Source organism: Pelobates fuscus, chromosome 8, assembly GCF_036172605.1.
Source record: "Pelobates fuscus isolate aPelFus1 chromosome 8, aPelFus1.pri, whole genome shotgun sequence".
Classification (NCBI taxonomy): domain Eukaryota; kingdom Metazoa; phylum Chordata; class Amphibia; order Anura; family Pelobatidae; genus Pelobates; species Pelobates fuscus.
This window is the reverse complement of record NC_086324.1, coordinates 44,539,760-44,554,517: the sequence shown is the minus strand read 5'-3', so window position 1 is coordinate 44,554,517 and position 14,758 is coordinate 44,539,760. Positions and strand designations below refer to the sequence as shown.

Sequence of the window (14,758 nt, the reverse complement as noted above, 5' to 3'; positions counted from 1 at the left end):
GTCTCCTAAAAGATATCCTGGTGGGTCAGTTTAGGCCTGGAGAGCCCTGAGATCACAAGCTAACAGCCAAAGCAAAAAACAAAGAATTGGGAAAAATAAAAAAAACATGTTCATATATTTTCACATTAAAAGGAATGGAAATCTTATATTAAAGATCCTGAAACCGTAGCACTTAGGTAATGTAGCTGGCAATCCCTTTCCTGACCAAGAAGAGTCTAACTCAATCAAGAGCCTCTCAACTTGACATGAGGAATTTTGATTATCCCTCTGCCAGAGTACCACTCATCGCAGGATGGATATGGATGTATCTTCAATAAGCTGATAGCAACAATGTCACGTCTGTTATCATTCTATTCCGTTTTGATAACTGAGCTGTGAGCAACTGCTAATTATTACTATAAAAGCAGAGTGCTCCCTTTAACTTTAACAATGATGCAAACTTGTTATGATGCTTACAGTGCCCTTCCTTTAAACTCATGCATTACCATATACCACATGCACTAACCAAGTTAAAAGAAAACCAGCAGTGCTCCATTTATTGTTGTTTTCTTTTTTTTTTTTTATTCATATGTTTTCCCCCCAGATCCAGATTGTATTTTCAATTTCTGTTAGAAAGGCTTCTCAAAACATAACATCCATGGGCAGTGAAGCCTTTCATGATTTGCTTCACCAATCACAGGGATAAAATGCTTTATTAAACAGTTACTCCAACGCAAAAGCTGTTCCTTTGAATTCCTATCTGACCCCCCCCCCCCCCCCAGGCCTCCCTCCCTGACGGCAGCAAAGGGCTTAAGCTCAAATCCGTGAAGTGGTCATGGTGCGTGTAGTAACCCTTTAAAGGCATAATCGTGAAACAATAGCTTTAGTTAGGTTCCTATTTAGTAACATATGCGAATTTCCAAATTTGTAATGGACACAGCCCTTTCATTTAATAATTGTGAATGTTTGTATCGCTTCCTGTTAATGGCATCACCCTTAGTAAGCATGAGTCACAGACCCGGGTTCTAAGCTGCGTATTTGTGGCTAATGTCACGGATCCAAAGCTAGAGGGTACTCAGGATACACAGGAGCTTGCAATCTATACAAATGAACGCAAATGGTACAATATATCAAAACTGAGGGGTTTTTTTTACGAAAGCTCCTATTAAAATGAAAATCCTCACAGCGGTTGGAGAAGTGGCAAGCGTCTCTCCAGCTGTTGCTGAAACTACAAATCCCATAATTCTTTGTCAGTATCTTGATGGGTATTTTCCCCAAAGAGGATTATGGGAATTGTATTTCAACAGTAACTAGAACAATACTTTTTGGGAACCCCTGCAGTAGGGTTAATCCAAATCAATTTGCCAGCATCTCCGTAGGAAATCATATACTTCATCACTTGCTCTGATGTGGCTATTGTTAATGATTGCATTTCCTTCGGAAAGGAAATGCTGGATATCCAGGCTTTGAAAGGATTGCTAGCACAAAAAGGGTTACAGATAAACTATATAATGTGCAGCATTATTCTTCTAGATCGTGCGTGTAGGTGAAGAACATTTGCGGAGCAGTGGGCATTGAAATTACACACTGCTACAGCTCTGTCATATTTCCAATCCATCAAGTTGATTAATGCTATAATAACTCCATATAAACTTATCATTCACGCTGTAATGAAGTCAAACCCAGTTTATTCTTGGGCAACTAGACTCCTCTAGGCATGTAATGCAGGTAAATAAAACAGCTTGGAGAGCTAACAAATTTTTCTCCTTGCATATATTCAATTAGAGTACATGAGCCTTTTTAACCATTCGGATGCCAAGCATTTTGTTTTTAAAAACGTGAGGCACACAGGTCAAACATTTTTAACAGATAAAGCTCTAAACCATGCCAGCCTCTTTTTGTCCGGTAGTATGATTGTGATTGTAGCAGAGGTTAGATGAACAATAATATATTCACTCAAGCCTCTCTATCATTGCCCCATACATTAATAATAAAGATAGCGTGCCTTTCCCATTTAATGAAGCTCTGCAACAGCAGATCCACAAGGAGATGTTTTAGAAGCATTATATTTCAGTTAAAGTGACAGTGTCACAAAAACAACTTAATGAAGCAGTTTTTGTGTATAGATCATGCCTCTGAAGTCTCACTGCTCAATTCACTGCCATTTAGGAGTTTGTATCTGTTTATGCAGTCCTAGCCACACCTCCCCTGACTGTGACGGACACAGCATGCATGAAAACAAAATGGTTTCATTGTCAATCAGATGTCACTTATTTTAAAAGTTTTTATCTCCTGCTCTGTAAATTGAACTTTAATTACATACAGGAGGTCTAGAAAACTATTAACAGTGAAGGATATAAATTCTAAATTAAACAGAATTTGCTACAAAGGAAGTGTAAACTTTAGATGACTCTTTACAGGAAGTGTTTAGAAAGTCTATGTCTGTGTGACGCAGGGAGGTGTGATTAGGGCTACAGTGATTTAACTCCTAAATGGCAGAGAATTAAGCAGTGAGAGTGCAGGGACATGACTTATACACCAAAACTGTTCATTACACTAAAGTTGTTTTGGCGACTATAGTGTCCCTTTAACCCCTTAAGGACACATGACATGTCTGACATGTCATGATTCCCTTTTATTCCAGAAGTTTGGTCCTTAAGGGGTTAAGAGGACACTATAGTCACTAGAACAACTTCAGCTTATTGTATTTGTTCTGGTGAGTATAATCATTCCCTTCAGGCTTTTTGGAATAAACACTGTTTTTTCAGAGAAAAGGCAGTGTTTACATTACAGCCTAGGAAAACCTCCACTGGCCACTCCTCAGATGGCTGCTTTTAGTGCTTCCTGGGGCAGTGCTGGTGTCTCCCCCCTCTGTATGGAGACACTGAACTCTTCTCATAAAGATGCATTGATTGGGCTTTTTTTGGCTTGTGCTGGCTCTGCCCCTGATCTTCCTCTTTGACAGTCTCAGCCAATCCAATGCTTTCCTATGGGAAAGCATTGTGATTGGCTCAGATCATCACTTCTAATGATGTCAGCCAAGCAGGCAGATCAGGGACAGATCCAGCAACAGCTGACTGGAATAAAAGCAAGATTTTAGTATATTTAGGTGGGCAAGGGGGGTAGATGGTGTTTTTAACACTATAGGGCCAGGAATACATTTGTGTTCCTGACCCTATAGTGTTCCTTTAAGTATTTAAAGACACAGTGAGTCGTGGAACCATGCGGCATCTGGGCAGTGGCTCAAGGTGGAAGAGAGCAGTGTGAGTAGTGAAATGTACTAGCTGAGCCTTATTTTATTCCAATGGAGATACTGACAAACCCTGGACTGTTGGTGGGCCTTGAGAACTGGTTTGAGAAACACTGTGCTAGTAAATAAATGTAATAAATGAGAGATAACATTAAAGAATTGCAACAGCATATGTTCTATAACTAATATCAGTAACACAAGCACAACTTCTATATACTTAAAGAGACACTGACGGCACCTACACAACCTCATCTCAATGAAGTGGTCTGGGTGAAGTGCCCGTCAATTCAAATCTGCAATGGTAAAATATTGTCATACTTTTAGAACGCCAAAGTTTACATTGTAAGTTTAACTTCCTCCGCTATACTCGATTATAGATAGAATGCTGCATATAGAGCAGCATTTGATTGGCGTAGTGTGGCGGTTTGCTGTGTATGCACACTAGCCTCCCATTGCTCTGGTGGAGTGCGCCTTCCTTGGAAAAGGTTATATGAGACCACTGACCTTATATGCCAAATTAACTGTATGTTTCCACCATGTGGCAATAGTAGATTTAAAGAACTCTTTGCCTTTGAGTTTGCTGATACTCTACAACAAGTATCAATGGAAGACTGCAGAATCCTCCATAGATCTTCTGGTGGATGGGAAATTAGATGTCATCAGTTGCCCTGGAATTTCAGTCTAAATGAGTTTTTTTAAATATTTTAACGTAATGAAAAAAGTAAAAGTACGAATGTCACTTTAAGCACTTTAAATCTACCTTGTGCTCTACAGACTAGCACTGCCAGACAACATGTATTTAAAACATAAAAGATAATAAAAGATAATTGCATCACGAATAGATGGTCTACCTATATCATACGAAAGGAATAAAAAGCAATGAAGGAACGACACAGGGAAAAAAAAAAGCCCTTCCATTAGTTCTGATCAATAAGGGAAGTAATAGCTAACTTGGTAATTATATGCTGCCTGAACATAAGCCAATTCCACCCACCCTCATGAAAGGGCAGATCAATTTTAGAAGGGATACCAAAAATCAATTGACTTAAAACATTAGACTACCAAGGGTCAAAAAACAAGTAGGAAGGAGTGATGACCCAATGGCTCAGTCCAAAAAATGATCACGGTTTTGCTTAAGTAGAGACGTTTTGTGGTCGGAATTATTTGAATACTTGTCAAGATTTCTCAAAGCCAGGACAGAAATACAAAGCGTCAACATAAAAGAAGAAAAAAAACCCTAAGGATAATATTTGTTTTTCTACGACAGAGACAATTTATCATATTGATAGTAATATACATGTCCTGGATATTTAGCAGGTAGAAAATTCATTATATATTTCACTCGACTAAGTAGAAGTCGTTTTATAATAACTTACATCTGGTATTGCATTTCTGGTCTTATTAAATTGATTTACAAGACCAAGAAAATTAGTCTTAAGCTATTTTAATAGAAGTATCAAAGTAAGGATGTTTGTTAGATATATTGATGATTAAATGTTCACTTGCCAACTGGGAGAAAGATCTTGAGCAGACAATTTTATAGCAGGATCTATTACATCTTAATGCCTTACTAATTAATCAGTAGGAAAATTGGTCTGCTTATAAAATAAATATCTGAAAAGGCAATCTAATGAAGAGGGAGAATAAGAAATCATCTAAATACATGAATGCGTTCATACTTTGCACATCTTTGAAAAGAAATGCCTTCATTCTACAGAGAGGTTTGACGCCTTTTGCAATTCCCGGAACAATTCGTACAATTATCTATTTCGATGAGTTTGATTTCCTCCACAAATTACTTATTCCTCCCCCACAAAACAAAGTGTTTCGTTTATCAGAGCTTCGTGTTTCTTTTGTCTACTCACAAAGGGGAGCCTCACTTGGCTCTGGAGCAGGATGGCTCAAATTCTAATTGGTTGCTGTAACACCACATCGAGTGCTACTGCCAATAACAAATCACATTTCAAGAGTAAGTCTTTTGGGTAATTATTCTAGGGGTGCTTTGAACGAGAGAGTAAAAAATGAAACATTAACTTATCTGCACATGGGAAAATTTAATTTTATATCATATAAACAATTCATGAATAAACAAGAATTCAAAAACAACAGTTAGCCAACTTCCAGACTGCCAGCCCTTAGGTTTAGTGCAGCCCCCACATTGGCGAAAACATTGGTTCTATTGTACCGAGTCACTGAAGGTACATGTACTTCTTACACAACATTTTAAACACTGATATTGTATAAATCGACAAGGAGCACTTTTCAGTGCTCACAACATTTGCTTAAGTGAGGTACTTCTTGGTATCAAAGAAAAATTCTAACTAAGTTACTGCCAAGTACCTCTTGAACCAAGGTACTCTATTGACTAAATGTTGAACATGAACTGGTAACAACAAAAACGCAATGATGTGCACAGCTGGAAGAATGTTGACATTTTATTTGGCATAGTGAACTTTAATGATTTCCGAAGATTAGCACTGTCGAGTAGTTACACAAGAAGCAGAGCACCTTTTACGGTTCTAGATGCATATTATAAAAGGAACATTCCAGGCACCATTACCACTAGTTATGTGGTGGTTATGGTGCCAGGACAGCCCCGGGGCATTCCAGTGTAGTTTGTGAAAGCACCCACAGCCACATAACCTGCCAGGTGCCTGCAGCTGCATAACCTGCTTCTGGATTTTCCTGCAGGAGAATCCAGTTAGCTCTACTAAGCCAAGTAGGGACATGCATGGATACGCTCACTGGCTGAAAGCATCAGTTCAACACCTCCAGCCAATGAGTGTGGGCCTGTTTCGAATGTGTACGCTGCAGGAGAAAACCAGAAGCAACGTGGCTGCTCAGGAACCAGGTAAGAGTCAAAGTCTTCCAAAATGGTTTGACAAATTGCACTGTGATGGTGTCTGGGTACAAGCTGTAGTGGTTATGGTATTTGTACCATGCCTTTAAGGGCCAGCACCCATAAGCTATAATCAAGCATCAATGAGTGTAATTTTGCTCAACTAGCACATCGGTCAATGTTATTTTGTTTTACTCACATAAAAGACTTCACCTGTCTGTTGCAATGCCTGCTCCAAATTCTACATATCGTTTTTACACCCATATGCCTATCTTAATCTGCCTTACATTGCAGCCTATATCTTTGTATTTTAGTACATGCAACACCAATCGTAACGCTCTGGAGACTATAAAGATAAAGGACAACCTTTGTGTATATTATACTAGCTTTAATCATCATTCTTCAACAAAACAAGTGTTTACCATCCTGTGAATTATGTCTTACAAATATGCTGCCCCAGAATGGCTCCCCTTCAATGGGTTAAGTTCTAATGGGGTTTTCACAGGGTGGCCATTTTATTCACACAACAAATGTATCTCTTGCTGCATGTAGCCCAGTGAGAAATTTCATTGAAATGATTAACTACTTCAAGGGCACTGACGAAATATCAATACCAAGAAAGCAGAACGCGCAGGCGAGATCTCAATGGCTTCAGAAACCCATATCTCATTAAAATTATAAAACCGTGCAGCCAGAAAGAACACAATTAGAAATGTTTTGATTGGCTGACTTGCTAGTCTGGACATGCCAAGGAGTTTCATTGCAAACAAAGACTTAACGGACTGATTCACCGCTCCCTGCTCATTACGCAAAATCTTAATTTTCTCATCTAAGTCCCAAAGTGCTCTCTCTAGACATTGAAGCAACACTTATAAAATGTTAACTATTAGCAATGAAAATATAAAATGTTAAAAATGTACATAGTTAACATTGCTTTTATTCTATTTTGTGTCAATGTTACAGTAAAAGACTATTCCAGTGTAACCATACTCTGTAAGCTCTATCTATATAGGTATTGTGCTACAGTGATGCTAAAACACAATGCAAAGTGCATTCTTGATAGATGATCTGATGTGTGCATTACTAGGACTTTAAAATTAGATTTAAAGTGACATTCCAAGCACCATGAGCACCTATGCTTTTAGTACAGGTTATAGTACAAGGACTCCTTATGATGCTCCTGCTTATAGCTGCAGTGATTTTTAAAGATTACTTTAATGATTTGAAGTGGTCATGGTGGTAGAATCCTGGATGTGCAGTTTTTATGTTTGAAATGCTGCACATTCAGAATTATTTGCAGTTTTGTGTGAGATACATCCCCAGCACACGTTACTTTTGAAGCCCACAACTCTTGACTGCTGAATGTCAATTCTATGCATATTTGTTGTTTCTCGTCAGCACACGTTGCCAACAGACATAATAATCTTGCTTCCCCCTCCATCTTCTGTTTTTATGGGGGGGGGAGGGGGTTTGTTTTGTTTTTTTAATTAAAATTATTTCCCTGGGAAATTCCCTCCCACCCTACTCCTTCTCACCTCCCTTCACCGGATCAAAGAGCAAACATGTGCTGAGCCGGCAAAACAGTCCAATCACAGGCTTACCTATGAGAAGTCTGAGTTTGGACCATGCGGGGCGCCCTGTTTATATCAGAAGCAAGAGGAGGTCAACACCAAGAGTTTTGTCCAGTTCTGGATTAAAGGTAAGTTTAAACTTTATTTTTATTTTTCATTTTCAAGGAGGAGTACCTATTACAAAATGCCCAATGGGGTATTGTAAACCTAAAACAGCAAATTCTGACAAAGGGCTGGAGTAGCCCTTTACGCAATACATAAGCTGGGAGAAGCTGTAGGGGTTTTATTTGCTAGGTCAGTGTTCTTTAATGCATTTAATGATTATAAAATGGCAAGTATTAGACTACATACCCCATAATCTCCTGCTCCTATTAAGAACAACGAGAGAAATATGATTGGCAGAGAAGTCTCAGAAACTTCCGCATCCCTGAAAAAGCAACACATTTGCAGCCAACAAGGGAAATTCAAAAGTAACACATTTAGTAAACCACAGTTTGACAAAAGCTTTTAAAATACTCCTGCGAGCATCTAACGTTTAGGAGTATATATAATGGAGACTTTCTTCGTGCTACTAAATTTCAGAAAACTACTCTGCAAGCCTAAGGAAGTCATTTGCATCTGATTAACTTCTGCAATGCAAAAATCCTACACATTAATCCCTTTATTTAATTGTTTACATTTATGCAGCACATTGAACTATCTAGTTCAAGTAGCCCCCTATACAAAACAACTGACTACAGTCCTCTTCTAGGAAGCAGGAGGAAGCAGGAAGTTCAAACTTTCCCTTTCAGAATTGTGCACGTTTGAATTAAGGGAACAGTCGTCAATTCAGTGATAAGACGGGAAACTGGAAAGGAATAAACTGGGTTGCAATTGTCTGAAAAGTCAAAACTATGATGAAACCACTGAAATGAATACAGTGTACCAACGTACATACTGGTACGCCCTGGTGCTGTACCAGTGTAATCGGTCAAACTATCAGTATGGCTTGACACTTACCTGGGTGCTACATTAGCAGATGCCTACAAGCAATAATTGACACCCCTTTGCAGCTCAAGCTAAGGCTTGTGCATTAAGCCCGAGCACAAGAAGAGAGGTAGCAGGCAGGCGTCTGGAGACAAAAACTAGAATGTAAGATGGAGCCAGGGTATTCAGGCACTATAACCACTTAATTTAGATTAAATGAGTACACAGAGTGCTCCTTCAATACCTGCAGAGTTTTGACACATTTCACTCTGGCACATGTTTATAATGGCCATACTTTTACAAAAGTAGTTACTTGTCCTTTACAGTAGAGCACAGCCAAAAACTAAAATTTTGCAGAAAAAACAACACTGCAGTAGTTATATACGGTATTATGTTATATAACCATTAGTTAGATTTAACACATGGTTTATGTACTAGGTAGGAAATCTTAACACCTTAGTTTTACTTTATATGCAACAGATTTTTATCTCACTGTGTCTGTTAGTGTGATACCCTTTGTGTAATCCTGAGAGTCACTGCCAATTCTATTCACATGCATGTATGCCACTGGAGGCAGTGCTAAGTGTTCTCCACTGATTTCAACAAGAAGCTTACTGGTAAATATATTTTAAAGGGACACTATAGTCACTAGAACAACTACAGCTTATTGTATTTGTTCTGGTGAGTAGAATCATTACCTACAGGCTTTTTGCTGTAAACACTGTATTTTCGGGAAAATGCAGAGTTTACATTACAGCCTAGTGATAACTTCACTGTCCACTCTTTAGATGGCTGATGGAGGGGCTTCCTGTGGCAGTCCTGCCTAGTATGCATCACAACATTCAGTGTCTCTACCCTCTGCTTGCAGTCACCCAACTTTTCATCATAGAGATGCATTGATTCAATGTATCTCTATGAAGAGATGCTGATTGGCCAGGGTTGTGTTTGACTTGTGCTGGCTCTGCCCCTGATCCTTGACAGTTTCAGCCTATCCTATGGAGAAGCACTTCTGATGATGTCAGAGGTCATAGGCAGTTCAGAGACCGGTAGGAGCAGAGCTGGCAGCTGCAGACTTCAATACAAAGTAAGATTTTACTATATTTAGGAATGCGGGGGCTAGATGGTGGTTTTAACACTATAGGGTCAGGAATACAGGTTTGTGTTCCTGACCCTATAGTGTTCCTTTAACGGTGTCAAAGTGCATTTCCAATTGAAATAATAATGTACTGAAATTGAGATCTTACATACGTTATGGGTATGGCTTGGACCTTCAAATGTACCTATAACCAGAGATAAATCTAACTCTGGTTAGAGAATAGTAGTTTTCCCTATGACTTCTAGGGGAATATGCTATTAAAGGGACACTATAGGCACCTAGACCACTTCATCTCACTGAAATGATCTGGGTGCAATGCCCCAGTAATGTAAACAATGCAGTTGCAGGGAAACTGCAATGTTAACATTGCAGGATTAAGCCAGCCTCTCTAGTGGCGGTCTACAAGCCAGACACTAGAGGCACTTCCTGGCCTTTCACGGCGTTTGACACTGTGAACCAACGCTGACCATCCTCACACTCTGATTCAATGCTTTCCTATAGGGAAGGTCTAAAGGTGTGTGCTGCGCTTGCAGCACATGCACATTAGGTTCCCCCCCATTGGCTGACAATGGAGGAGCTTGAGCCCAATACAGCGCTAAGGGACCTCGGTGCTGTAATCAATTAAGTGTAAAAATGTTTTTTAACCATTTATTTGCTTTCAAGGGGTGCGCGGGACACTAAAGTGTTAGGAATACACTATAGTCAGTCAATATAGCCAATTATAACTTATGCACTTTATAAGGAGCATCAAATGTTATATATGCATTGTGCTGTGCTAGCAAATGTATAGATTGGGGAAAAATACTATTTAAACATAGGTCTTTCTGACACCTATCAATTTTCACCGTAGACTCAATGACGAAGAACTGAGTGACAGGGAGAGCAAGAAGAGACCTCCTCCAAATGTACTGAATACACGGACCATCACCAGAAACCAGGGAGCAGAGCAGACACGTGCCTCTTTCTCAACTTTGTGGTTAAACCATTTGTAAACAGTTTGACCTCTAAAGAGAAGCCGGCACCCTGGACCGCCTGCCTGGATTGTTTATTTGAATAAAATACATCGGAAAATTATAAAACAAGTATATTAGAAGCAGATGTAAGCAAAAAAATATTTAGATCAATATGAAACCTACCCTAAGTTTAAAACTGTGAATGAATATAAGAATTATGTGGAAAATGCACACAAAAAAAAAAAACTAAAGGTCAGAAACAAAAATAAAAACACAGAAAAGGCCAGATTCAACATACATATTTTTGTCAAAAATGTGTGTACATATGTTAAAGCTTGGCTTTCTGTATTTAGAAAGGACTATGGTCTCATCTAAATAAAAGTTTAACTGATCAACTCCCATGGATAAAAGTAGGCAAGGACCCTCAGCTAGCTGGATACTTTGAGGCAGTAATGGTCAACAAATCTACCTATTCTTTTATTTAAGAAAGACATTCTAAATTAGCCTTTTATATGGGATTTATTTCTGTGCAAATTACGAATACCTATTTTTCATTCAATAGTGTGGGAACAGTAACGTATGCAACAGCATGTTACATTTGTTTTCATGCAGGCTCTAAGAGCCCCTATCATTCTTTAATTCATGCATAAGTGACTATTCTATCAAATATAAAATCAAGAGGGAATGATGTAGAATTACGTAGTTTATACTTTCACCTAGTCACACTAAAGGAACACCCCAAGCACCATAACCACTAATGTCCAGTGGTTATAGTGCCAGGACTGAAACCATTTTTGAATAGTGTGACTTGTTACAACCTCCACTGTCATCGCTGGAGACATGGAACGTACAAAGAAGGAACTTCTGTTAGCTCTCTTGATGTAAGTATTGCATGCAGGTCTTAGCTCATTGACTGAGAGCGATCAGCTGATGCTCTCAGCCAATGAGCTAAGACCTGCACTGCGGGACTACTTAGGAAATTCTGGCAGTGGAGGAGGGAGTCAAACTGTTAAAAAAAAAAAAAACAGCATGACTCCTTGCAATAGGTGAAGGGTACCATAAGCACTATAGAGAGATGATAAGGATATGGTGCTTGAGTGTTTCTTTATGCATAATAAATTTGCATCACTCTAAAGGTTATTGTACCAAATTCTATTTTGCTAACTCAACTGATATCATTCGACTCATTATACCATTGTTAAAATTACTCTGTGGTTCAGTGAATTCACGAACAATCCAATGCTAAACAAATCTAGCTGAATGAATCCCTGCTATTTTCATATGAATTTAATTGACAACTTCAGGGTTTAGCGAATGGACACCAAATTCAGCAATGGTCTCTCTCGGGTTCCTGTTACAAGTTGGAGCAGACACAAAAACAACCAGGGAGCCTCAACACAATCCCAGATTCCCCTGCACAGCCTGAAAATGACAAACCTTCCAGGCCAGCACCACTCTGGACAATTCCAGGAGCATGTGCGGACATGACCCTTTAAAGCGAATTCTAACAATATCGTTCTGGCAGCAGACTAGTTAAAGGGACACTATAGTCACCTGAACAACTTTAGCTTAATGAAACAGTTTTGGTGTATAGAACATGCCCCTGCAGCCTCACTGCTCAATCCTCTGCCATTTAGGAGTTAAATCCCTTTGTTTATGAACCCTAGTCACACCTCCCTGCATGTGACTTGCACAGCCTTCCATAAACACTTCCTGTAAAGAGAGCCCTATTTAGGCTTTCTTTATTGCAAGTTCTGTTTAATTAAGATTTTCTTATCCCCTGCTATGTTAATAGCTTGCTAGACCCTGCAAGAGCCTCCTGTATGTGATTAAAGTTCAATTTAGAGATTGAGATACAATTATTTAAGGTAAATTACATCTGTTTGAAAGTGAAACCAGTTTTTTTTTCATGCAAGCTCTGTCAATCATAGCCAGGGGAGGTGTGGCTAGGGCTGCATAAACAGAAACAAAGTGATTTAACTCCTAAATGACAGTGAATTGAGCAGTGAAATTGCAGGGGAATGATCTATACACTAAAACTGCTTTATTTAGCTAAAGTAATTTGGGTGACTATAGTGTTCCTTTAAGTAATATTGTAGAGTTCTAATAGCATTAGAGCATGGAATGTGATATGAAATAGGCAGGATAGCAGGAATTGGGGTTAATAACACCTGTGTGTTAGGGAAGATATGTGAGATGATCATCTGCATGCAGGAAAAATTACATGAATTACAAGGATTTGCCCAAGACATTGCAAATTACAGATGCATATTTTCTTATGGGCTAGGGTTCTGCTTTACATCCACTTTCTTTTAGGACACGTAGCTCCTTCTGTGCAACTTGGCTGAAATTTATCAATTTGCAAACAGCCATATTCCATTTTCTAACCAGATAACATGGAACAAGGAAGTGCTGCACTCTTTATCTCAGTAAACACTTCAATAGCATTTACTGGGATGAGGTAATGGGAAACATGACAGTTTCTCTTTAAGTAAAGATTTATTATAATGTTTGTGCTTACAAGAGTTAGAAAAAGTTTTTTTACTATAAAACTAAACATTAAATTAGAATAACTTTTAACCAAGTTCCAAGATTTAGGCAAAAAAGTGCTCACGTAGAAAACATATCCAACTCTGCTATAGTCACAGCTTGACTATTACCCAAAATTTTGCTACTTGATTTTCAGTTCACTTCAGTTTTGTGTTATAGTTAAATGATTACTATAGTGTGAGGAAAACAAACCCGTTTTCCTGACACTATGTCATCCTTGGGGGACCCCTTCAGCCACTTACCTTATTCCAGCGCCGGGTTCCCTCGGCGCTGGTGACCTCTCCTCCCCGCCAACGTTAGCGGATCCGAATGCGCATGCGCGGCAAGTGCCGCTTGCGCATTCAAAGTCTCCATATGAAAGCATTTCTCAATGCTTTCCTATGACACTCTGCGCGATGGAGGCATAATATGCCTCCAGCGTCGCAGATGCGCCTCTAGTGGCTGTTCTAAAGACAGCCACTAGAGGCTGGCTTAACCCCAAATGTAAACATAGCAGTTTCCCTGAAACTGCTATATTTGCATCTGAAGGGTTAAAACCTGAGTGACCTGGTATCCAGACCACTTCATTGAGCTGAAGTGGTCTGGGTGACTATAGTGGTCCTTTAATAAAGCCCTGACTACAATTCTTGTGATCCCTGAACCAATGATAATACATTTTTAATCTGCCACAACACGTGAGTTCATGATTTAACCACTTTTATTTCTCTCTTTCTCTCTCTCATACACACAGTGGTGACCCAATCAGGCTGCTTTTACAAGCTTTAACAACTGCATGACATACTCCAACTCCCATCACTACATTGTTTTTTTTTTTATTTGTGCCATTTACAGAGGCAGTGCCACAGGTGCCCAGGCCTTGCTGGGTGAATGGCATTGCTGTGGGTGCGATGGCTGTCAGGGTGAGGCAGGTCATGGAGTACAGAGTGACACAGAGAGCAATGAGCGAGTTACCTGCTATCTGGGACACAAAGGCATCGGTAACCAGAGACATGACCGGCGACGTGCAGCCAGACACTATCCACAACACATGGAAGGTTAAGGTCACAATAACAGGAAGCTCAAGGCTGGATGACAGGTCACCCCGGAAGTATTTCCGCCGGTATCTGAGGCAACGGCGGTCTTGGTTAGTCATTGTAATAATACATCATATTCGACTAGTTAAAGTACTGATAACCCGCTAGAGTCGGGAAAAGCAGAAATAATATGTTCCCAATGTAAAATTATCTTGACAATAGAGGCAGCCTCTCGGGGAGGCGCTGCATCCGCCATCTTTGTTATGGGCACCATTGCCATTACTTACTGTACAAATAAAAATTAAAGTGATAAGTGATTTGGGCTTATTCGGAAATGAAATGGATAGTGGTACTCTGGTGTTTAACTGTGTCTGGTCCTATATCAATTAAAATATGATTACAGAATGGCACCCAATGTTTTTTTGCGCCATGATATTGGTTATGGTGTTTAGCGTGCCCCTTTAAACCTAACTTTTTTTCAAAGACACTGGTATCATTGTCACCTGCCATTAAAGGCACATTTTTGCACCATTATGTACAT

The 14,758-nt window shown here is 39.4% G+C and overlaps 1 protein-coding gene across 1 annotated transcript in view; it reads right to left on the bottom strand.

The window, feature by feature from the left end:
- Positions 1-14,273, bottom strand: part of MTX2 (metaxin 2) — an 86,874-nt gene extending 72,601 nt beyond the window's left edge. The window contains exon 1 of the mRNA XM_063428665.1: positions 14,156-14,273. Coding sequence (XP_063284735.1) covers positions 14,156-14,195 — 40 coding nt within the window. The 5' untranslated portion in view covers positions 14,196-14,273. The remainder of the gene's footprint in view (positions 1-14,155) is intronic.
- Positions 14,274-14,758: the final 485 nt, after the last annotated feature.